The 26,103-nt window shown below is 38.5% G+C and overlaps 1 protein-coding gene across 12 annotated transcripts in view; it reads left to right on the top strand.

The window, feature by feature from the left end:
* The window catches only part of YAP1 (Yes1 associated transcriptional regulator), a 135,905-nt gene that overhangs the window by 91,315 nt on the left and 18,487 nt on the right, over window positions 1–26,103 (top strand). For 3 of the 12 annotated variants that reach the window (XM_086338884.1, XM_086338890.1, XM_086338883.1), the window contains 2 exons: window positions 17,993–18,174; window positions 20,959–21,006. In XM_086338884.1, the coding sequence (XP_086195010.1) occupies window positions 17,993–18,174; window positions 20,959–21,006 (230 nt within the window). Of the gene's footprint in view, window positions 1–17,992; window positions 18,187–20,958; window positions 21,007–26,103 lie in introns of all 12 variants that reach the window. The other 9 variants (XM_086338882.1, XM_086338889.1, XM_086338880.1 and 6 more) reach the window with 3 other exon arrangements.

The raw sequence follows: 26,103 nt of genomic DNA, 5'->3' as shown, positions 1-26,103 counted from the left end.
AAGGGGAAGAAAAAAAGTGTGGGTTTCTCTGATCCAGAGTGACAGCAAATAGAGACAAGCTGTTAGCAGCTGAATTTGAAGGAGTTTTCCTTGAAATCTAAAGTTCTATGCTAGATTGCATTTTATCTGCCCCCAAAATATAAACTATCCCCTTTCTGACCCTTTGAACCACGCAAACACCAACAGATGATAGGTTGTTTCCTTCATGGTTGTGAAATGTGCTTTCCTATATTCCCCAAATCTATATTAAAGTATTTACCATTTTTTACCTTAAGTTGACCTATGTCTTTTGACATTTTAGAGTGGAAAATACACTTGACCTCTGTATAAGCTTGACTTTATCACTTAATCACCTTCAAACACCAGCCTCTTTTATATTTCTGTTCTTTATCAGATGCTTTGGAATAATTATATTTAGAATAATTTTTTTAATCAGTTCTTCACATCCCCCATGAAGTTAATAAGTTATCCATATAATATAAGTTTAGGAAATTCGTAATTTGTTATGTATTGGTTCCTTTTTATCCTATTTTCTTGTTCTTTAAGATTTAAAAACTATATCTTAAAAAAAAAATTATTGAAGTTTTTATTTTATGTTGATTTACAGTATTAGTTTTAGGTGTATCACTTAGTGATTCAACATTTTTATAGATTATACTCCATTTAAAGTTATTACAAAATAATGACTGTTTCCCTGTACTGTATTTTTCCCTGTTGGTTATTTTTTATACATAGTAGTTTGTATCTCTTAATCTCATACCCTTTTCTTGCCCTTCTATGAAAACTGTATATTTTTGACATTTATATTATTTTTCAGCATTGATTGATAATTTGTAACAAATCATGAGGTGACATCCAGTGGCAGTAAGAACTAGCTGATATTTACTGGCTGTGAAAAAAGGAGGGCTTTTATCTATTTTTAAGGAATCGTACTAGGACTGTTTTTACACTTATTAAAGTAAGTTAATGCTTGAATATTACACAGGTCATTAAATTATTTCATATTTATACTTTTCCCCTTACAGATTTTATACTTGCAAACATAAAAAGGCTCATTTTCTTGTGCATCGTAAGATTATTTATTTTATATAATATAGCCATATGAATATTTTCCAGAGAAAGCCCTAATGAAAGCAAACCCAAAAAATTCCCATTCTTCAGAATGAAAAATCTACCCCAGAATACGAATGGTCAGTGAACTGATGTCCCTGTTTATGTGAAAGAACATATTAAATAGTGTTAGAATCTGTGTTTCTGGAAATAAGTGCTGATGGGACCACAGAGATTAAAAACACATTTGGTGTAAATAAAGTACTGGAACTAGAGATGTGGATTAAAAGGTGTATCTTTTGAGTCTTAAAGGAGGTAATAAATAACCTAGGTTGGCAAAAACACAATATCCTTTGAAAACACAATATCCTTTGTAATCGCTAACAGCAAATCTGTGTGTAGACATTCTATGCATGGAAATGTAACAGGTAATTAAAACCTAGATGTTAATTTTCGTCCATGGTTTCAAGGTATTCCAAAACTTGCTTTTCAGTCACAAACCAAAAGTTGTTCAGCACACCTTTCTGATCAAAGTTAAATATTTTGCATCAGTAGTTAAAGGTGTGTTAAATTTTTTAAGTGTTCAGACATGCATTAACCTTTTCCCTTTAAGAGCAAATATTTCCGATAGCTGTTAAAAGTAATATTTTCCTTTTAATGAAGATGCACCTAATGACCAACTAAATATCATACCCTCTGTTGTAGAGGAAGGGAAAGCGCTGAAGGCTGTAGGAACTAACTCTGTAACCCCATTAATGGAGTCTTGGATAGCTAGAATACCATCATCAGCTCATTTGAACTTTTACTGAAGCAAGTCTCTTGATATCCATGCATTAAAAACAAGTTTTTCCTTTGTTTTTTGTTTTGTTTTCCTTACCCTCTTTTAAATATTGCCTCCCGGTCCTAAAATGTCAGTTTGGGCTGTGAACTATATTATTAACTACTTAGGGTGGGGAGGAAAAGCTGTTTCATTGTGTTTCAGGTAAATAGAGCTGTTGCTAACTGCAGCGTCTTAAAAGAGATAAATCTCACCAAGTTTGGCACATAAAAGCAACCTGTGACTCTTCTCTTCACTTTTCCTCAGGGGAGGAGGGAGGGGGTACCCTGGGCACTGAGGAGTGTTTAGCGCCCTGACTCCTGCCCGCTGAGCCACCCAGTCCTGTGACTGCAAACCCACCAACATCCATTTTAAAAAAATACTGGGAGAGGGAGGGAATACTGCCCTAAGTCTGAGTTTCTCTGAGATCTAGGAAAATCATGACTTACTGAGTTACATAGTTAAGTGACAGAACTGGAATCTGGACTTGATCTTTTGACACCTAGAATTTTAAAGAAATCTAGATTACAAGCAGTTAATCTTTCAGAAACACACCTAAGTCACCAATGCTAATACATGGGAATTTCAGAGGGAGGAAGATGACAATGGTTAATGCATTTACTTATGTACTGTGACTTACATATTGTGACTCATCTTGAGGAAATTACCAAGGTAGTGAGTTTCCAGCTACAGAAGTAAAACCATCCAGTTGAATTATCAGGCCTCGCCTCTGCCACATCCTTAAGAGATTACCTTCCAACCTCACCTTTGACCTTTCCCTTGACTAGGAGCTTACCATATTACAAGTCAGTCCATTTTATTTAAGGAAAGTTCTAATGACCAGAAAGTATGTGTTCCTTTATTACTAAGAAATTTACTTCCCTTCAAATTTGTGAATACAGTCCTAATATGAGAACATTCTCCTTTAACTGTGGTTTCTCTAGTTTTTTCTGAGTTCTTTACTAGTTTAATTCCCTTCTTCTGGATGCCTTTCATTTAACTAGTGCCTCTTTAAAGGTAACACTCAGTGTAGTTTTTAAATGCACATTATCTAGTGAGAAAAATAATTACAACACATCTCTGACCTGGCATTTTATATGACCTTGAAAAATCCTTTAAAAGAAATTAGCTAGCATCCTCTTTTCTCCATAGTAGTTGCATAATACATTCAATATGAATTTGAATAAAACTGTGATGCAGAAAAATTCAATATGAGTTAAATTGTGATGTAGAAAAATGTACCTCCTCAGTTAGAAATCAGGAGACCCAAGTTATTCTGGTATCACAATATAACCAGTTCATTCAGAAAGATACCTGACTTCTCAGCTTATTTGGACTCATATACTGGATGCTTTTAAGAATATTTCCAGTCCTTAATTATTGTCATCTCCGACTCTTTGCAACCCCATGAATTGGGGCCCTCCAAGCTCCTCTGTCCTCAGGATTCTCTAGGCAGGAATACTGGAGTGGGTTGCAGTTCCCTTCTCCAGGGGCTCTTCCGGACCCAGGGACTGAACCCGGGTCTCCTGCCTTACAGGCAGATTCCTTACCGTCTGCGCCCCCGAGGGAAGCCCCTTCTTAATTATTGTGATTTAATAGAATATGCTAGAGTATGAAGTCTTCAGTGGCTGCTCTGGATCCCTGCTTAAGGTTACTTCTTCGTAGCTTTCTGGATTTGAGTGCCCTGAGGTTTCAAAGATACTTTTGAACTATTTATTGCACCATTTAAGTTTAGCTTTTGGCCCTCCGGTCACAGCTGGAAATTACTTGTGAAGAGGAGACTAGGAAATCTTTCAACTTAATCTAAAGATAAGCCTTATCACATGGTGAGTATGCCCAGGCAAGCATCTGACAGGGAATGGCCAGTGCTGGATGGAAAAGTTGAGTTTTGTCTACACTGTCAAACTCTGACACATCTGGGAATTTGAACATGTGTGTGTTAGTAGGGTTCAGCTTTACTGCCTTAAAGATGGATACAGTTTTGGTGTGCTTGGTTTCTAAACTTTAGAACCTCCCTAAAGTTGCTGTAATAGAAAGCCTGACGTAAGCTGATTGGAAGTATAACTCCAGGCCATGTGCTCAGTGAAGCCCAATTTAAAACACACTGTTAGCGATTGTTACAAATTGTTGCCCTCACTATTTTTTTTTTTTAAGTAAAAAAAAATTAACACTGAAATGAACGTTTGGATGTGTAAGGTTGTGGAATATCAAAGTTAGTTCAAAGTTGAGGTTTGCCGTTTTAGTCTTTTTTTTTCTTTATGTTATATTCAGGAGGATAGTGTCAAAATATGCTATTTTTCATATATGCACTCTCTTCTATTCGCTGAGGATGAGTAGACATACACTGTTGTTCGGTCGCCCAGTCGTATCCAACTCTCTGCAGCCCCATGGACTGCAGCACGCCAGGCCTCCCTGTCTGCACCATCTCCCGAAGCGCCCGAGTGCCCAAGTTCTTGTCCATTGCATCGGTGTTGCCATTCAGCCATCTCATCCTCTGACGCCCTCTCCTCCTCACATATATTAATGAGGTGAAATTAATGCATATTTTCTATTTGATCATGGTTCAGTGACACAAATAATTACATAGTGAAGAAGTATTTTCTTTGTATAACAAGTGATAATTTAAATTAATGGCTTGTGTTACTAAAACTCCTCCCATCAGACCTAAGAAAATTTATTTTTAAAAAAAACCTGTGTTTCAAGTTACATTTGCGTCAGTTCAGTTCTGATGTACAACTTCAGTTCTGAGTGACACAACCAGTCACTCAGTCGTGTCCGACTCTTTGCAACCCCATGAATTGCGACATGCCAGGCCTCCCTGTCCATCAGCAACTCCCGGAGTTCACCCAGACTCTTGTCTGTCGAGTCGGTGATGCCACCCAGCCATCTCATCCTCTTTCGTCCCCTTCTTCTCCTGTCCCCAATCCCTCCCAGCATCAGGGTCTTTTCCAATGAGGTGGCCAAAGTACTGGAGTTTCAGCTTTAGCATCATCCTTCCAAAGATCAGCCAGGACTGATCTCCTTTAGGATGGACTGGTTGGATCTCCTTGCAGTCCAAGGGACTCTCAAGAGTCTTCTGCAACACCACAGTTCAGAAGCATCAATTCTTTGGCTCTCAGCTTTCTTCACAGTCCAACTCTCACATCCATACATGACCACAGGAAAAACCATAGCCTTGACTAGACAGACCTTTGTTGGCAAAGTAATGTCTCTACTTTTCAATATGCCATCTAGGTTGGTTTAACTTTCCTTCCAAGGAGTAAGCATCTTTTAATTTCACGGCTGCAGTCACCATCTGCAGTGATTTCGGAGCTCAAAAAAATAAAGTCTGACACTGTTTCCACTGTTTCCCCATCTATTTCCCATGAAGTGATGGGACCAGATGCCATGATCTTCGTTTTCTGAATGTTGAGCCTTAAGCCAACTTTTTCACTCTCCTCTTTCACTTTCATCAAGAGGCTTTTGAGTTCCTCTTCACTTTCTGCCATAAGGGTGGCGTCATCTGCACATCTGAGGTTACTGATATTTCTCCCGGCAGTCTTGATTCCAGCATCACCTCTGCATTAGTAGCAAGTGTCTTATAAAACGCACTGAAGAGGAGATCCATTACTGGTGTCACTTTTTGTGCCCACCCAGAGACTCAGATAAACAGAAAAAGAGATTATAGACTTCCGGAGGGAAAAGCCAGATGGATTTCTGCTGAAACCAGTTGGAGTGACTTAGAAGGGGAGTGGTTCGTATTCTTTGTTTTATGCTCATGTTGTTCTGCTACCCTGGTTGCTGAGGTCACTTCAGAATTCATTCTGGACTCGCTTCAATTTGGAGATTCTCTTGTGCATTACTAATAGCATCCTACTAACCAGGGATAAAAACTTTTCGTACTTACTTACTCATTCAGCAGATGAGTGCCAGTTACGTACCAGGCACTGTGCTAACAGCTGGGGGGTGGAGGTTGCAGGCTACTGAGTAAATAAACCGTCACAAAACCTGTTAAATACAATGAAGGGCTTTCTCCTAAGGTGCTCCAAGAGGGAATGCGGTGAGGTAGTCAGGAACACTTTTCAAAGAGGAACATTAAAGGATGAGAAGCCAGTCAAGCGCTACCCTATATAAAAGGACCAGTTTTTGCGCTTGGCAGTCAAAACTCAGATTCATCTCTTTTAAATTATAAATTCCCCTAGTGAAAGAGTAATAAATTACATGTAATTAGAAATAAAGCTATTGTTAATGGGACTATTTACTCGTTAATCTAACATGAATTCTTGATGCCAGGTAGATTTTAAAACATTATTCCCTGTCTCTATATAGACCAGTCATTTCATTATTTGTACTTTAAACACTGTTTTCATAGTAGAGGGAAAAGATATAGTTATGTCCTGGAGACAGAGCTGAAGGCTAGTTAAGATTACTTTCTCCCTTCTCCTCCTCACCTCATTTAGCAACTCCTGTGTCCTGTCCCAAACTGCTTAATGAGGTGATGAGGAGAAAATGTTCTGTTGAATGTTTTTTAAGCTCTATTCACAATTGTATTGTTTGAAAAATACCATTATAATGAATTTTCACGCCAGACTTTTGATAGATGGTTGACGATATCAAATTGACCTAAGTTAGGTAGTTCAGTCACTCAGTCGTGTCTGACTCTTTTTGACCCCATGAATCGTAGCACCTCCCTGTCCATCACCAACTCCCGGAGTTCATCCAAACTCATGTGCATCGAGTCGGTGATGCCATCCAGCCATCTCATCCTCTGTCGTCCCCTTCTCCTCCTGTCCCAGTCCCTCCCAGCATCAGGGTCTTTTCCAATGAGTCAACTCTTCGCAAGGTGGCCAAAGTATTGGAGTTTCAGCCTCAGCATCAGTCCTTCCAGTGAACACCCAGGACTGATCACCTTTAGGATGGACGGTTGGATCTCCTTGCAGTCCAAGGGACTCTCAAGAGTCTTCTCCAGCACCACAGTTCAAAAGCATCAATTCTTCAGCGCTCAGCCTTCTTCACAGTCCAACTTTCACATCCATACATGACCACAGGAAAAACCATAGCCTTGACTAGACGGACCTTTGTTGGCAAAGTAATGTCTTTGCTTTTTAATATGCTATCTAGGTTGGTCACAACTTTCCTTCCAAGGAGTAAGAGTCTTTTAAATTTCATGGCTGCAGTCACCATCTGTAGTGATTTTGGAGCCCCGAAAAAATAAAGTCTGACACTGTTTCCCATCTATTTGCCATAGTTTTCTGAATGTTGAGCTTTAAGCCAACTTTTTCACTCTCCTCTTTCTTTCACTTTCATCAAGAGGCTTTTTAGTTCCTCTTCACTTTCCGCCATAAGGGTAGTGTCATCTGCATATCTGAGGTTATTGATATTTCTCCCGGCAATCTTGATTACAGCTTGTGCTTCTTCCAGCCCAGCGTTTTTCATGATGTATGCTGCATATAAGTTAAATAAGCCAGGTGACAGTATACACTCTTGACATACTCCTTTTCCTATTTGGAACCAGTCTGTTGTTCCATGTCCAGTTTTAACTGTTGCTTCCTGACCTGCATACAGGTTTCTCAAGAGGCAGGTCAGGTGGTCTGGCATTCCCATCTCTCAGAATTTTCCACAGTTTATTGTGATCCAAATAAAGATGTTACTGATATTTTTGAACAGTTTATAAAGATTTAAATACTTTAACCCAGTTTGGGGGCCCTGGAGGTTGATAATTGGGAAGGGAGAAAAGTACAGAGTGTTCCTATGATAAGAGCTAGCGTGGACTATTAGAGGAGGTTAGCTGTTACCACATCATACAGACCAAAGCCCCAGTGAGATACCATTTTATTCTCAGTAAGATGGCTGAAGTGAAAGACAGGCATCAGTAAGTGCTGACGAGCACATGGAGCAGTTGGCACCCTCCTCCATTGTCCGTGTGATTGAAAACGGAGGCAGCCACTCGAGAAAACCGTTTTGTTGCACTTTCTCAGAAAGCTGCACCCACCGTGCGACCCAGCAATTCCATGCCCTAGATATGTATGCCCGAAAGTGCAAACCGTATGTCCGTACAAAAACCTGCAGACTTGAATGTCTGTAGCCACATGATTCTTGAAAACCAAAAGGTGGAAATAACAGATATTCCATCAACTGATGAACAAACTAACAAAATGTAGATCTGTACAATGGAAAGTTATTCGGTGATAAAAAGGAGTAAAATGCTGATACATGCTATAACATGGATGACTCTAGAAAACATACAAAGTGAACCAAGCCAGTCACAAAATTGATTCCACATATATGACCTGTTCAGAATAGGCAGTTCCAAAGAGACAGAAAGTAGTTTAATGATTACCAGCAACTGGGGAAGGGGCAACAGAAAGTGTACTCAACAAAGGAATAAATGGCTTCTTTGGGGGATGATGAAAATGTTCTGAAAGTAGACAATGGTGATGGTTACACACAGCCCTGTGACTTTATTAAAACTACTGATAAAGGGTGAATATCTCAGAATAACTTTTCATTTAGGTATAGCTTAACAGTGTTGGGACACATCTTTTGCATATTGATAATGAAAAGGTATTCAGTCATTAAATTAGGACCCTAGCCTTATTTAAAATACATAATTATTGTGCCAGTTAGTAACAACTTTTTGTAGACAGTGCAGTTCCCTCAGTTATATTGAAATACTGAGCTAGCAGTGGGTGTTTTGTGTTTTGTTTTTACCCTTTTAAGCCTGACAGGTGGCCTGTTAGATTGTTTTCCGAAAACTTTCATTTCTTTTAATAAGCCTACTATTTTACAGAAGTCTTAAGTATCTTATCGATATAGGAAAAACCTAAAATTTCTTTCTAAATGTTATGAACAAACTAATACAGCCCTTCTAACATGTAATTGTGTAATGTCTGAAACTTGATAAAATATTAAACAAAGTAAAGAAGTCCTTTCTTGTGTTGTGGGAGGTTTGATGTGAGTTAATGTTTTAAAAGTTCAAAAAAATGTTTCTGAGTTTAAATTTACACTTAATGGCATTACTGGGATGCCATTTTGTGGCATTTCTAAATGCTTAGAAATAGACTTGATTATCAAAGTCTACAGTTGATTACCAGATCTGAAATACTTTGTAATATTACAAGATTGAAGATGCCAGTTACACAAACCTAAAATTTGTCTGCAGTTTGAAAACTCGTATGTTCAGAAGGACATTTGGAAAGAACCCATGGTGACGACCTCCTTTGTTTTTGAGAAGGTGGTCTTTTTTTTCCTTCTTCTTCTTCAGTAATTGCTGATTGTATAATTTACTACCATAAAGCTGTCAGGACTGATTTGCTTCTGACTGATTTGTTCAAGTTATGAAATAGTAATTTGAAAGTTACTATTAAGCGGCAGACTCTGAATTTTTAAATATAGCATATTTTTTAAAAACTTCTATCCTGTTTTAGAGATTTATTTTCTCTTTACCTTTAAAACTGGAAACATTTGGATTTTGGGGGTTGATCACTTAGGGGAAGACGTCGGTAATGCAGTTCTTTCTTTTTTTGGACTGCCCTGCTCCCTTCCCCCATGAAACAAAGCCTGTTTTGTTTCCTGCCTGCTTGTGAGGTCTCTGGTGCACCCCATGTGGGTGCGCTGCTCTGTGCTTTGTTGAAATGCTTGAGATGGTCAGAAGGTAAAGAACGGGATGCTTCTGAAGAGAAGAAATCCCAGCTTCAGTGGATAAACAAGGTTGTTTGAATTGGTCATTTAAGTGAACTCTTAGTACAGAAACTTGCAGACTGCTTATATCCACAGGTAACAAACAGCATTTAAGTAAACAACCAAAAAAAGACTGACCATTATTAGCCAGAGAAACTATCTATTGCATATTTTGTGCAGATTTCTTTTTAATTTTGTGGAGTTTTTACTCCGTCTTTTGATACCCTATTTTTCCCTTTCTGTGGTTTTTAGCAGTCAGCTTAGGTTTGAAAACGACCTTACCAACCAGTTCAGCGTGCCATCAGTGGTGGTCGCTGCCATTACTGGTTACTGCTAATGGCATCTAATTCTGAGAAACTGGTGAGGAGCAGAGGATAGTTATGTTTATTTTCATACAATATTGTTATTGTCCAGCCAGTTTTCACAAGAATATATATTTACATTAACCTGTTATATGCAATATTTAAAAAAATGCAATGTGGAAAATTCAAAGCTTTTTTTTTTTAATGTTTCTTAATAACCCTAGAATCTGTTTTGAAATCAGTCATATTTTATCATTTCAACGCTTTTCAGCTTACTTATGGGTTATTTTCTAGCATTTTTTTTTAAAATTTATTTAACTGCTTGGAATGGAAAATGTTTTTCCCAGTAGTTTTTTGCTCTAGACCTCAGAATTAGAGGTTCACCATATGTGACAGATACTCAGATCAGTCCCCAGTTCATATTTAACTCATATTTTCAAAACTGGTATAGCACAATGTGTGAAAACATCTCTTTGAGAAAATATGTTGAGTGCCCTTTGGGAATGCCAGAAATATTTTCACCAAAAGAGAAGGATCCCTAAGGAGGCTGAGCTAAGGCTCAAACTCCACCACCTATTTTTTTCCTGTTTAGATCTTGTAGGAAAAGATAAATATACATATCTTTGTGAATCATAAAATGCTTAGAAACAGTGACAAGCATGATGGAGTGGAGGGATGGGAGAGAGAAGGTATGGGAATTCAAGCCAAGGTGGTTATATGTCAGTTCAGTTGCTCAGTCGTGTCTGACTCTTTGTGACCCCCTGGACTGCAGCACACCAGGATTCCCTGTCTATCACCATCTCCTGGAATTTGCTCAGACTCATGTCCATCAAGTCGGTGATGCCATCTAATCATCTGTCATCTCTGTCATCCCCTTTTCCTCCTACCTTCAGTCTTTCCCAGCATCTGAGTCTTATTGGAAAAGTCAGTTCTTCGCATCAGGTGGCCAGAGTATTGGAGCATCAGCATCAGTCCTTCCAATGAATATTCAGGACTGATTTCATTTAGGGTGGACTGGTTGGATCTCTCTGGTGTCCAAGGGACTCTCAAGAGTCTCCTCCAACACCACAGTTCAAAAGCATCAGTTCTTAAGCACTCAGCTTTCTTTATGGTCCAACTCTCACATCCATACATGACTACTAGAAAAACCATAGCTTTGACCGGACGGACGTTTGTCAGCAAAGTAATGTCTCTGCTTTTTCTTCTAAGGACCAAGCGTCTTTTAATTTCATGGCTGCAGTCACCATCTGCAGTGATTTTGGAGCCCAAAAAAATAAGTCTGTCACTGTTTCCGTTGTTTCTCCATCTATTTGACATGAAGTCATGGGACTGGATGCCATGATCTTAGTCTTTTGAATGTTGAGTTTTAAGCCAGCTGTTTCATTCTCCTCTTTCACTTTCATCAAGAGGTTCTTTAGTTCCTCTTCACTTTCTGCCAGAAGGGTGGTGTCGTCTGCATATCTGAGGTTATTGATATTTCTCCTGGCAATCTTGATTCCAGCTTGTGCTTCATCCAGCCCAGCGTTTCTCATGATGCACTCTGCATATAAGTTAAATAAGCAGGGTGACAGTATATAGCCTTGACGTACTCCTTTCCCTATTTGGAACCAGTCTGTTGTTCCCTGTCCGGTTCTAACTTGCTTCTTGACCTGCTTACAGATTTCTCAGGAGGCAGGTCAGGTGGTCTGGTATTCCCATCTCTTGAAGAATTTTCCGCTTTGTTGTGATCCACACAGTCAAAGGCTTTGGCATAGTCAAGAAATAGATGTTTCTCTGGAACTCTCTTGCCTTTTGTATGATCCAGTGGATGTCTGCAATTTGATTTCTGGTTCCTCTGTATTTTCTAAATCTAGCTTGAACTTCTGGAAGTTCACAGTTCATGTACTGTTGAAGCCTTGCTTGGAGAATTTTGAGCATTACTTTGCTATGTGTGAGATGAGTGCAATTGTGTGGTAGTTTGAACATTCTTTGGCATTGCCTTTCTTAGGGATTGGAATGAAAACTGACCTTTTCCAGTCCTGTGGCCCCTTCTGATTATCTAAAAAGCTAGTAATCTTCAAGTTTTAGAAAGAACTGTTTGGAGAGGGGAGGAGGCTAACATTTTTGGAGCACATATTGTCTTCCAGGAATATAACGGAAGCTTTCCATTTTACTTATAAGCCCCACAATGGCATCCACCTGGCTCAGTGGTAGAGAATCCTCCTGCCAATGTAGGAGACACACTCAGTTCCTGTCAGGAAGATCCCTAGAGGAGGAAATGGCAAGCTATTCCAGTGTTCTTGCTTGGCAAATTTCATTGATGGAGGATCCTGGTGGGCTACAGTGCATGGGGTTGCAAAGCGTTGGACACAACTGAGTGACTGAGCACACACACCCACAATGATCCATCCCCAAGGTATAGTTGAGAAAACTGAGAATTAGATGAAGTACTGAACTGATGTGCCTAACTCTAATCATGGTTTGTTTGACTCTAAAGGCCATGTTTTTTATATCATACTATGAAACAACAGAATAGGAAAGACTATAGATCTCTTCAAGAAAATTAGAGATACTAAGGGAACATTTCATCCAATGATGGGCTCGATAAAGGACAGAAATGGTATGGACCTAACGGAAGCAGAAGATATTAAGAAGAGGTGGCAAAAATACACAGAAGAACTGTACAAAAAAGATCTTCACGACCCAGAAAGTCACAGTGGTGTGATCACTCACCTAGAGCCAGACATCCTGGAATGTAAAGTCAAGTGGGCCTTAGAAAGCATCACTACGAACAAAGCTAGTGGAGGTGATGGAATTCCAGTGGAGCTATTTCAAATCCTGAAAGATGATGCTGTGAAAGTGCTGCACTCAGTATGCCAGCAAATTTGGAAAACTCAGCAGTGGCCACAGGACTGGAAAAGGTCAGTTTTCATTCCAGTCCCAAAGAAAGGCAATGCCAAAGAATGCTCAAACTACCGCACAATTGCACTCATCTCACACGCTAGTAAAGTAATGCTCAAAATTCTCCAAGCCAGCCTTCAGCAATAAGTGATCGTGAATTTCCAGATGTTCAAGCTGGTTTTAGAAAAGGCAGAGGAACCAAAGATCAAATTGCCAACATCCGCTGAATCATGGAAAAAGCAAGAGAGTTCCAGAAAAACATCTGTTTCTGCTTTCTTGACTATGCCAAAGCCTTTGACTATGTGGATCACAATAAACTGTGGAAAATTCTGAAATAGATGGGAATACCAGACCACCTGACCTGCCTCTTGAGAAAACTATATGCAGGTCAGGAAGCAACAGTTAGAAGTGGACATGGAACAACAGACTGGTTCCAAATAGGAAAAGGAGTACGTCAAGGCTGTGTATGGTCACCCTGCTTATTTAACTTATATGCAGAGTACATCATGAGAAATGCTGGGCTGGAAGAAGCATAAGCTGGTATCAAGATTGCTGGGAGAAATACCAATAACCTCAGATATGCAGATGACACCACCCTTATGGCAGAAAGTGAAGAGGAACTAAAAAGCCTCTTGATAAAAATGAAAGAGGAGAGTGAAAAAGTTGGCTTAAAGCTCAGCATTGAGAAAACGAAGATCATGGCATCCGGTCCCATCACTTCATGGGAAATAGATGGGGAAACAGTAGAAACAGTGTCAGACTTTATTTTTGGGGCTCCAAAATCACTGCAGATGGTGACTGCAGCCATGAAATTAAAAGATGCTTATTCCTTGGAAGGAAAGTTATGACAAACCTAGATAGCATATTCAAAAGCAGAGACATTACTTTGCCAACAAAGGTCCGTCTAGTCAAGGTTATGGTTTTTCCTGTGGTCATGTATGGATGTGAGAGTTGGACTGTGAAGAAAGTGTAGTGCCGAAGAATTGATGCTTTTGAACTGTGGTGTTGGAGAAGACTCTTGAGAGTCCCTTGGACTACAAGGAGATCTAAGCAGTCCATTCTAAAGGAGATCAGTCCTAGGTATTCATTGGAAGGACTGATGCTAAAGCTGAAACTCCAATACTTTGGCCACCTTATGCGAAGAGTTGACTCATTGGAAAAGACTCTGATGCTGGGAGGGATTAGGGGCAGGAGGAGAAGGGGACGACAGAGGATGAGATGGCTGGATATCATCACCAACTCCATGGTAAATGAGTTTGAGTGAAGTCCGGAAGTTGGTGATGGACAGGGAGGCCTGCTGGGCTGTGATTCATGGGGTCGCAAAGAGTCAGACACGACTGTGTGACTGAACTGAACTGAACTGATGATACCTGTCAGTTGTGAATCTAATGATGTTGGTGACAGGTAGATATAAGCAATTGTATTAATGAGGTTGCTGTGCTGTGCTTCGTTACCCAGTTGTGTCTGTTTGTGACCCCATAGACTGTAGCCCAACGGGTTCCTCTTTCCTGGGGATTCTCCAGGCAAGAATACCGGGGTGGGTTGCCATGCCCTCCTCCAGGGACTCTTCCCTACCCAGGGATCGAACCCAGGTCTCCTGCATTGCAAGCGGGCTCTTTACCATCTGAGCCACCAATGGAGCAAATGTTAGCTCTTACGTGTTTGGCTTTTTTCTGTCCGTTCCCCTGTAAAATACTGTCAACCATAATTATTAAGGTACCAGCCATTTATTCTTTGTAAAGACGTTTCTTAAATGTGGCTTTTTTGCCATGAGAAAGATTAATAAGACTTTGAAGAATATGAAACAGCGAGTCATGTTTTTTGGACATCTCTTCTCTGCTCTTTCAGAACATTAAAAAGAAATAACCAAAAAGACTTAATTCATAAATTTACAAGAAAAAAGTCTCTGTCGGTCAGAAAATAAAACCACAGACGAAACAGGGAGCACAGACAGGGCTGGGGCCAGTCGTCTTGTCGGGATGTCAGGAACTCAGAGTGTTGAGAGCATAGAGAGATGCGTGAAGCAGGCCCGATGGGGAAAGGCACGCTGCCGCTGACCGGCCCTGGCCCAAGGCAGAAGCAGGGCTGCCCCCGTACCTGCCACAGATCTCACAAAGCAGTGTACAGACCAGGTTATTTTAACCACAAAGCAATAAAATTAGATCCCAATAATCAAAAGTTGGCTTCAAAAAAAAATATGGCTTGCCCCACCAGCTATTAAAATATACAGATTATAATTAAAACTGTGGTCCCTAATAGGAAATTAGTTGAATGAAATACTGGTCAGTTATTTTTAAAAGAAAATGGTAGAAAAACTCTAATACTACTTTGGCGTAGTCTCAAGGATATTATTATCAAAAAGGCAGAGTGAAGTGAAGTATTAAGAGTGTGCTAGCAGCACCCTGCTCTGTCTGTGTCTGCTCAGGGCGGTGGTGCGTGGTCAGTAAAGCAAATGTGTAAAATTCAAAAGCGCAGTGTCACAAGTGAACCAGTATTTGAGTTGGTGGCTGAGTCACATAAAGAAGAATTATTTCAGGTAACACTTCAGCTGATTTGGCTGGATATACTTAATGAAATATCTTAAGGACAAAAAAAATGACAAAGAATTCAAACCTTTAATTATCATTTTGTTCATCATAACTTTAATATTCAGTCATAATGTTATTTTGAAATAATTGTGTATGTATAAAAGGATAATACGTATTAATGTTACTAGAACCAAGTTTTTCAGCATTAGGCAGAAAATAGTTATAAAATCTAAGAATCTTAGCAAAACTCCCAAATGATACCTATTGAGGTTATTTACAGATGAAAGGCTATATTATTTGCTTGAAAGTAACTGAGGGAAAAGTCAGAACAGATGTAAAACAAAATTGGTTGTGTGTTGATCATTGGGAAGTTGGGTGATGGCTACATGAGGATTCATAATATGTTTTTTTTCTGCTTCTCTGTGGCAGTTATTTTTCAAAATTTTAAATATATGCTTAAGAGTATAAAACTGTACTCCTAAATAACTCATGAGTTAAATGGAAATCAAAATAGAAATTGCAGATATTTGCAATCGAACAATCATGAATTACATGTACAACTTCAAATGTGTGACATGCCAGAAAAGGAGTCCATAAAGGTAAATTTATTGACTTAAATGTTCTAAGAAAAGATTTAAGCTAAGTGAGTTCAACTGAAGAAGTTAGAAAAAGAGTTCCCTGGCAGTCCAGTGGTTACGACCCTGTGCTTCCAAAGCAGGAGGCATGGGTTCAGTCTCTGGTCAGGGCATTGAACTAAGATCCCACATGCCATCTGGCATGGCTGAATTTTTTAAAACGTTAGAAGAAATATAGGAAAAATAGAGGGGGAAAGTAAGAACAAAAAAGTTATCACCTTATATTAATATCTCAGTAGTTTGAATTGAACTAAGGCATGCTCAGAGAGGATTAGTCTGCAGTTTTCCTTTTTTCTAATATCCTTGGTTTCAAATCAATGTTACACTGCTACCTAGAAGAGTTGGTAGTCTATGGGGAAATTGGCAGGATTTCTATATTGCCATATCTTTTATAAAGTTAAATTTCTGCCTCAGTGCATAATGAAAGGACTTAGAATCATTTCAGTGTTTTTTTCCAGCACAGATTTTATGCCAAGCTGCTGGACTAGGCACTGAGAATATATGCGTGGTTGGGATTCTGTCCGCACTCCCGAGGCACTTGTCTGAGAGAAGAGGTGTGTGTGCTCAGTCGCTTCAGTCGTGTCCAGCTGCTTGCGACCCTGTGGACTGTAGTCCGCCAGGCTTCCGTCCATGGGATTCTGCAGACGAGAATACTGGAGTGGGTTGCCGTTCCCTCCTCCAGGGGATCTTCCTGACCCAGGGACTGAACCCACGTCTCTTATGTCTCCTGCATTGGCAGGAGGGTTCTTTACCACTAGTTCCACCTGGGAAGAGAAGATATAATTTGTAAATAAACAATTACAGTCAGGTGAGAAATGTCAGACAAAGTCCCAGGGCAGTGCCCTCAAAGAAGATGATTCTTAATGTACATGGCAGACTCTGGGAAAGGCTGGGAGGTTTGTTCAAGTGGCCTCCAAGAGCTGTGCCTATGATCCAACAGAGGACATGTGAAGATCATCACAAGGAGTTTTCTTTGTGGCCAGAGTCTAGTAAGTCATGAGCACCATCAGTGAATCATTTCGAATTTTGGTAGCAAGGTTGATGAGAGAGAGCCATCTATGATTTTTCTTCGTTTTAATGTCTTCGTAAGGTATTAGGGATATGCTGGTCACAAAAGCGTTGTGAAGTTTCCTTCTTTGCTGTTCTCTGCAAAAGGTTGTAGAAGATTAGTGTCATTTCTTCAAGTGTCAGTATGTATTAAACAGTGACCTGAAATTTCACCTTAAAAAGTTGAATAGATGTCTGAAAAGGTAATGTATCGTTCTTATTGCCATTTTCCGTAATAAAACTTCCATCTGCTTACTGAGGCTAACACAGTCCATAGTTTGGTCAATGTTGTATCAGTGACAGAAATTCACTAGTGTAAGAATCCAATCTAATTGTCAAATGGTGTATTACAGGTTCAACTCAAAACATAACTGACTGCCTTGGCTGTGTGGGGGATACAGTGGTGTTGAATGAGACCAATCTGTGCCATCCAGATGTAGGCTTTATTTGGAGCACGCGTCAAATCTACTTGATTTGTTAGTTAGCATTATATTTAAAGATTAATAATCTTGAACTTTACTGCTTAGATTGCTTTCTCTTAGTTACTTTAAGGGATTTATTTTTAATTGACTATATATTTTATAATAAGCAGTGAATTCACATTATTCAGACTTGAAAAGTTACAAAAAATGTCTCTCTTGAACATCAGTTCTTTAGTCACCCAGTTCCCCAGCTACAGAGCCAACAGGTGTTAATTGCTCCTTAGCTGTCCTTCGATTCAGATTCTCTGGATATGCATGTAATATATCAATACAGTCCTCCTCTCCCTTTTCCTGTTCTCTACTGTGCCTTTAACTTGGTGTGCCTTAGACTGCTCTGTGGCATTGCCTGTTAGAGCTGCTGCTTGTTTCTTTCATCTTACGGCCGCTTTACCGCTTTACATACTACACTAATAACAAGGATGTCTGTAATAATAATAAACTGATGTACCCTTTGTACTGTTGGTGGGTTTTTAGGTTATTTCTGGTCTTACTACAGAAGAGGCTATGTTGAATATCCCCATCGTGCTTGTGAATAACAAAATATCCTTTTTCTTTGCTAGTTTTTTAGAACAGATCTTCTGTTTCCTTTCAGCCATGAACCAGAGAATCAGTCAAAGTGCTCCAGTGAAACAGCCCCCCCCGCTGGCCCCCCAGAGCCCACAGGGAGGAGTCCTGGGCGGTGGCAGTTCCAACCAGCAGCAACAGATGCGGCTGCAGCAGTTGCAGATGGAGAAAGAAAGACTGCGACTGAAGCAGCAAGAACTGCTTCGGCAGGTGAGGCCCCAGGTTAGAGACCAGCCTTCCACTCTTGGGGCTTTGTTTTCCTACGTGAAGCTGGGTGTGTTTCATTTTGGCATCTGTTGGTTACAGAGGAATGTTGTTTCTATACTAGAGTGACACAGAAACCTTCTGTCCAGCTCTGTCCTCGTCTTAGTTTCTTTGCTGGCCTCTGAGCGCGTGGGCTGTCACTTGTAAACCCGTGTCACACAGAGGCCTTTGGGCCATGTTCACTGCAGTCAAGCAGAAGGCAAAGGAAGCAAGGGTGCTTTTCCTCAAATATACAGGCATACCTCGGAGAAATTGCCCGTCAGTTCCAGACCACCACAGTAAAGCGAGTGTTACAGTAAAGTGAATCACATGAGTTTTTTGGTTTGCTGGTGCATACAGAAGTTAATCTTTATACCAGTCTATAGTCTATTAAGTGTATAATAGCATTATGTCTTTTAACAGTGTATATTTTTTAAAAGTACTTAATTTTTAAATACTTAACTGCTGAAAAAAATGCTAGCCATCATCTGAGCTTTCAGTGAGTCATCTTTTTGTAATAGTAACATCACAGATCACTATTATAAATAAAACAATAATGAAAAAGGCCAAAATATTGTGAGAATTACCAAAATGTGACACCGAGGCAGAAGTGAGCAATTGCTTTTAGAAAAATGGCTCTGATAGGTTTGCTAGTCACAGGGTTGCCACAAACCTTCGATGTGTTTTTAAAAAAATGCAGTGTCTGTGAAGTGCAATAAAACGAGGTATGTCTGTACAGGGAATTGCAGACTATTTAATATCTGAAGATTTCACTAAGGGAGAAACTCTGGAACATCACTTGGGGAGAAATATTTTTTACTTAAAACAAATTATTTGTCTAGGAGAATATACCAGTATGATACCTCTCAAATGACAGCTATGTTTCACTATTGCTGAATCTAAGATGTGTTTTATTTAAAATGTAACACAGGCTATCCCAAGTTTAGAAGATCCCCAAGTACCTTAAAATTACCTGCTTGTGGTTGTTTTTTCACGTTGGGAAGGGCAGGTTCTAACATTAGAGAGCTGGAAACCTTTAGGGCCATTTCTGTCGGTTTTCGTTCAGAAATACTGGTTTTTCTGTGCCTTAAGAATACAATCCCTCATCTCCAATTTCAGAGTGATTAATCTAAAGTTTAGATGTTGGGGGTATGATCTTAGTATATTTTAAAATTTGTATATAAATATTTTGGGTAATAAAAACACAATGTGATTTTGAAAGTGTACAAAAGGTGTAAGTGAAAATAAAATCTCCTTTTCCATTTCTCTAGTTCTCTTTTCTGGATGTAAATAGCTAACAATTTCTTATACTTCGCCTCACCCCCGCCCCAGACATTCTCTTTATTTACAAACATGAAATACACGTGTCTATACTATGGCCCCTGCCCTAAATCATAGCATACTAAGGATAGGCATTAAAAATATCATTATACACTACATTTTTGCTGCCAGGATGTAGACGTTTGAACAAGGTACTGTTTTCTTCACGAGGGTTATATTTTAATAGTGTCACTTGAGTGTTAATGGAAATAGATGAACTTGGTATAGCGATTGAACTCTGATTTGGGGTTTGAAGAACTGGTACCCAAGGATTAAACTGAGCCATGAGGATTCCAGGCCGCCACACTTGTAAACTGAGCTGTCAGTAACCTGCCAGTATAATCTGGTGTGGTTGGCCCCAAAAGTGAGTAAGAGAGATAATGCCAGTATATGGTGTCATGAAGTGGTCTTAAAAGAAGTATTTCCTCATCTGCCTTTCAGAAAGTAGAAAAAGGAAGCACGTTAACAAGTTTACTATACCACTGACAGACTTTTAACATATTAGTATAAAGGAAAGATATTTTTCATTTAAATAAAACTGTATCACCGGAACAAGGTAGCACCTTGGAGAATATAATTATATAGTTATTGGAAGAAATAAAGTAATTTCAGGGTACGTTTTACACAGCCTGTTTTCATTGCTTGCTTTTCATTTTGTTGTTACTGAGTACTAGATGGTGTAAGTAAATATAATTTCACATTTGATTTGAAGACTATCAAAACCAAGAAACCTTATTAATAAGAAAGATTAAAATCCGTCATTTTGTTGCTGTAGATCAGCTGTCTCCCATCCCCCATCCCCTTCCCACCCGGTGGGCAGAATGCTGCTGCTTATAAAATTCTTTAGAATAAAGAATTTAGAATTTTCCTAAGCCTTATTCCCACTCTTACTCTGGGTGACGGTCCCGGACAGAATACCTTCCTTTACAGGTGAATTCTTTGTCTCTTTACTGCCTACTGTGTTGTCTTTTCTTCTGTTGAAGTGACCGACCTGCTCTAATCTTACACTAATGGGGTATTGTTTAAGGTGTTTGTTTTTAGCAGTCAGTATAAATTCAGTTTAAGTCTTTTGGCTTCCTGTGAACTTCTTCCATTGACAGTTTCTTCTTATCACTGAAACATCAAATTATATTTTTCTTGCTTCATCTAATACTCAGAAGTAAAGAACCTGCCTGACCAATATCAGGCTGTGTTTGAGTCCTGACACCTGAAGTCTTCCTGTCCTGCCCTCAACGCTGTGAACACTGCTGAGGCTTCTGTTTGTTCCATGGTGACTCCACTGGCTCCTGTCTCCCCCAGTCTGCTTCTTCTTGAGCTAGCTTGGGAATTCTGTGCTATGGTGATATGTCTGGATGGAATTTGTAAGTCAGCCTACACAGCCAAACCATGTGGCTTAAAGTAATTTTTATCCATCTTATTTTTCACTCTTAGGCAATGCGGAATATCAATCCCAGCACAGCCAATTCTCCAAAATGTCAGGTAGGCTCTTGTCTGATGTTTTAGCATTGAAACAGATATGCTGTTAGGAAAGAGAAAAACTTGTGCTCCGGGGGCCTGTCCTCACTGAAGAATAACTTTGAGGCCTCTTCCTACCCAGCTACTTAAGTTAACATTGCTGTTCCCAGAGAGTCGACACTGTCTGCTCCTCCCACAGTAGTAGTCCTTTTGACTCGTGGAGGTCTCTCCCCTCAGCCCCCACTGATACGTAGTGTGCGCATCCTGTAGCCTTGAAGTGTGCCTGGTTTTTATTTGTGTAGCCTAAAGGAGTGCTTACGGTGACTTATAGGAATTAAAAATTTGAACAGTAACAAAGCTGGCACAGATTATTTACTTAGGTAGGCTACTTTAGGAAATCTTATTAGAGTATAATGGTACTACTAGGAAAGGGGAAGTTTTTTCTAGTGGACATTCCAAAGAAAGAATATCAAGATCACTAGAAGAGAGAAGTGAACAGTGCTCTACCTGAGTACTCTTTTGGGTTTCTTTGTTGGCTTTTATCAGCATTTCTCCCTGGTGAACCCAAAGAAACAGTGCTTGTGAAGGTATCTTACTTAGATGCAAAGGTTGTGGCCACTTTTTCCTTCTATAACATAGGCACTTGTCTGACTCATGAAGAGAATCTCATTCTTAAAACCAAAGAGATCTCTGTGTTTAGGGTCACCGATTATGGAGGAATTAGGAGCTGAGGGATTATTGCACTTTTTTCAGGGGGCAGAAGTGACCATCAGATACTTCATTTTATTCTCTGTAGCTCTTCTGCACTAGGCTGACAGGTGCATTGTGTTGGAGTGAAAGGTGGAAGTAGGAATTGTCAGAACTCCACTCACATTAGATTCTGTTAACTTGTCTGTCTAGACACTGTACTAGATAGAATCCTCACAGAGACCAGCTGACTTTGTGAGAGGAAAATCTCTATTCTGTATCTCACTCATAAATGCTTTCTTTAATCAAGAAATCAAGTAAGGGAATAATCCATGAACATCATCTTTGCTAAAGCAGTGCAGACATTCTTACAGTGAGGGCTGCTAATTTCACATTTGACTGGGAAGAGCACTGTAGCATTGGATCTTTAAATAAAGTGGAAACATAGGAGCAGACATTAATTCAAATGAGATTTGGGATCAAGCAGAAAGTCCTCCGTGTTAAAGTGTTTTGAAGTTGTCTCCTGTTTATTTTTTCCTATTAAGATCTTAAACTTTAAATCTGATAAATAAATGAACTACCTTCAGGTCTTTATTTCATATATCAGTATAAGTTTAAATAGTTGCTCTCATTAAAATTATCAGGAGTTTTTAGATACTTCTTTTACTAGTAAAGCTTTATAAAAGTTAAGGCTTATAAATTAAAATTCTATTATCAATAAATTTGTATGGTATTAAGATTACAGTGTTGATCCCTTAGATTTGTCTAAGCCAGAGCTGGAAACCTAAAAGAGATAGGTTTTATTAAAAGTTTTATTTCTTAAATTAGCTTCCCATGTGTGGAGAATAAAATATTATTTGCTTGTTATATAAGTTTCAGTTGTCAGTGTATTTACCTGGCACAATTGGGAAAATGTATGAAATTCCAATGTAGGGCTAAATTTGGAATTGCTCAAATACGTAGAAACTGGTGGTATTTGTATCAAGCAAGTATTTGTGTTTTTCTCATCCTACTTATTTTCTAGATTACCTTAATGTAGATGTCAGGAAAATTTTCACAAAGAACAGTCTTAAGTGAAGATGCCTTTAAATAAGGTTACCAAGATAATCAAGAAAGCAAGAAGAAACTTTCCAGTATCAAAGAAGAGACTGTACAAAGGAATAATGAACAAAAAGCAGTGGATCCATTCAATACTTGAGTGCCAGGCAGTTTTGTTCAAAGTTGTCAGATATCTTTGTTTTTATTTGTTTTTTTTTTTTTCTAATATAAATTAGTACAGATGAGTTAACAAGCACAATGAAATCAGTGACATTATTTTATAATTATATAGCTCATTTGCTCTGGACTGTGGGAAGGTATCAGACTTCAAAATGTTTACAGATTACTAAGTACTTCTGCATAGGATTAACAAAACATGTCTGTACTGTAGCATTCTCTATACTCTAGGATTCTCTGGTCATGTAAGCTAGTGGCAGTATGGGTGAGGGTAATGGAAAATTCTGAAAAATTAAGACAACTTTAAAGGCGTTAGTATATCTTCTTAGTTAAAAATGGAAATTATCCCCTTTGTTAGGGATTGTTGGCAGAATTTTGGAAAAACTTGTCCTCATAGAGCTTTAAATTGTTTAATTTAATTCTGATTAGCTATTTTTATGTTTCTAAAGCAGTTTCTAGTCTCAGGAAAAAACAACAAAACTTTGAAACTGTAAGAATTGTCTTTGCTCTGTGAGATTGAGCATGCATGTAATGTTCAACTTGGAGAAAAAATAGTTCCCCCACCTGAGTGTGAATGTTTTTACCTGTTTTAGGCTTAAGAATGAGGTTCTTACCGCCTGTGGTTCCCTTAGTACCTGTGAGATCAGGCCTAAACTCTGCAGCCTGGCTAGTGTATGGTCTGTGGTCAGTAGTCTTCTTTCTTTCTCTCAATTCTGGTTAAACCAGTTACCTTCCTTCAGCCAAGTGCACGCCTCTGTCTTGTTGCCATGATCCCACTCATGAGGAATCCTTTTGCCCTTCCCTTTTACTAATTAAGATTCTCCATTTCTTTTATCAAGCCTAGGTCAAAACACATCCCCAAGAGCCCTCATCAGAATTCTTGAAAAACCCAGAAAATAGAAATAAGACTGCTATGTATAGGTATCTTAACTTTATTTTTGAGCAAGTAATTGCTTTACTTGTCATAGAAATTATAGCTTCATAGAAATTATTTATATTGCAAAAAATATTTTGCAGCTAATGAATATTGTGTAGTTGCCATTCCATGTATATAGTAATAAATACACACCAGGGTCAGTTACTGGTTTTGAGGGATTAAAAAAATTAATAAAAAATAATTTAAATAAATAAAAATTAATATTGTAGTATTAATATCAAACATATTGTACTACACTCTTAGCCCAAAATGGTGAAGAAATTCAGATGTCCATAGTTTTAGTCAAATAGAGCAAAATAATACCTCTTTTCAGAGCCATGTGAAAATAATCACTGCAATTTTTTTTTTCTGAATTTAATAATAGCAAGTTTTTGGCTTTCTTTCCCTCCAGACTCTCTTTTATGTTAGCAGATACTAGAAAAGCTAAGATTATCTCTCCTTTTTGAAGTCTTAGTATTGAGTAAATCATAGATTCATTTTGGTATTTTCCCATGAATATTTTATTTTTAATGGGCATATTAAAAACTGTATAAGAAGGGAGGAGATTCAGCCTCATGCTCTGTGTACTCTAATAGATTATCTCATTGTTTTATTCATTAAGGTCATGGTAATTTGAACAATGTTATAGTAACTTTATTACTTTGAGACCAGTGAAGTAGCATAAATTACAAAAGAGATCAGATCTGTTGAATCAATCAGAGTGTTGAATCTCAGGATCATGCTGTGGGAACATAAAACTGCAAATCTATTTTGATTATCCCTTTTTAAGAATTTAAGATTATCATACAGTTCTCATAACTATCCCCAAATCCATACACATTTTTTAGTCAAAAAGGTTGTTCTGAAGTTGAAGATAACTTTGGTAAGTGCCACAAATATTTAAAAAAACAAAAAGCATTCTCAACATTGGTTAAATGTTTTAATAATTTTTTACATGATTAAATATTCTATGGTGGTTTAAAACTGTGTTAGAAAATGGGGTATGACGAGAACCTATCTTGAATGGTTGAAGGAAATGGCTTTTTTCCTTATGTTTTAAAAATTGTTGACGTAAACTGCTATTACCAAGACAAACTGTTTAAAAGATGTGTATTTTTAGAGTTTTTCTCCATTTCTAAATTTTTGTTTCTAGTTCACTAAACTAACCTACTATAAATAGATTGGGTTCAAGAAGGGGAAACTTATTTGTGTGCCATGTATTATCCAGAAATGAGACATAAATAGTATTGGCTGAAGAAAAAAGTTGCTTTAAGAAAGTAAAGTTGACATTAAATTTATAGGATTTTCTATGAATGGGATCATAACTTTTTCACTTTAACATGATTATTTTGAGATTCATTCATATTATATCTATAGTTCATTCCCTCTTATTGCTAGTATTCCATTGTAGGAATATGCTACAGTTGTTTATCTGTTCACCTATTGATAGATATTTGACTGGTTTCTAAATTTTGGTTTTGTATAGACATATGCCTCCATTTGGGTACTCTTAAGAATTTAATAATCTGATGCTGCTGCTGCTAAGTTGCTTCAGTCGTGTCCGACTCTGTGCGACCCCATAGACGGCAGCCCACCAGGCTCCCCCGTCCCTGGGATTCTCCAGGCAAGGACACTGGAGTGGGCTAGTAATCTGGCAGTGTTCAAAGTGTTTCCGGACTACTGACTTCTTCTACTGCCTTTCTCCTTATTTTTCTAAATAATGTGAACCAAAGCATCAATTTTTTATGCAGCCAAAATACTTAATATCTTAAAGTATCTTTTTTACCCTATGAGAAATGGTACTGCCATTTAAATAAGAGAAGGGAAATTTTAAAAGGACCAATGGCTTATGTCTAGATTTTGAGTCCATAAAAGTCCACTATATAAACCAGGCGCATCCTGTTTTCCTTTATAAACCATCCTGGAAAGTTCCCTCCAGACCAAACTGGGTCCATGAGTTTGACTTACAGTGCAGATAGCTCTGGCTCCACACGCATCCCAGATTAGCTAAGATTTACAGGCTCAGTGGGAAAAGTCACCACATTTTTGTATTATTACAGAAGAAAATGAGCTAAAAATACTTGCTTCCGTTAGAAAAAGTCAAATACTCTAAAAGAACTGTTTGACCTTTGAAATACAGAAGCATGATAAATTTTGGCTGAATTTCATATAACTTGCTTAGTTCTCCATTTTTGAAAGTCTGTCATACTATTTATTCTGACTACCTTTGGGAAAAGACAAGCTTGACGAACTTGTATTTTTAGCTCAGTATTCTAATTTTAGACATTTGTTCGGATAAAAAG

The sequence above is a fragment of the Bos grunniens genome, chromosome 15, assembly GCF_055505025.1.
Source record: "Bos grunniens cultivar Pamir isolate PY7600 chromosome 15, Bosgru_T2T1.0, whole genome shotgun sequence".
Lineage (NCBI taxonomy): Eukaryota > Metazoa > Chordata > Mammalia > Artiodactyla > Bovidae > Bos > Bos grunniens.
This window is presented reverse-complemented; position numbering and strand designations above follow the sequence as displayed.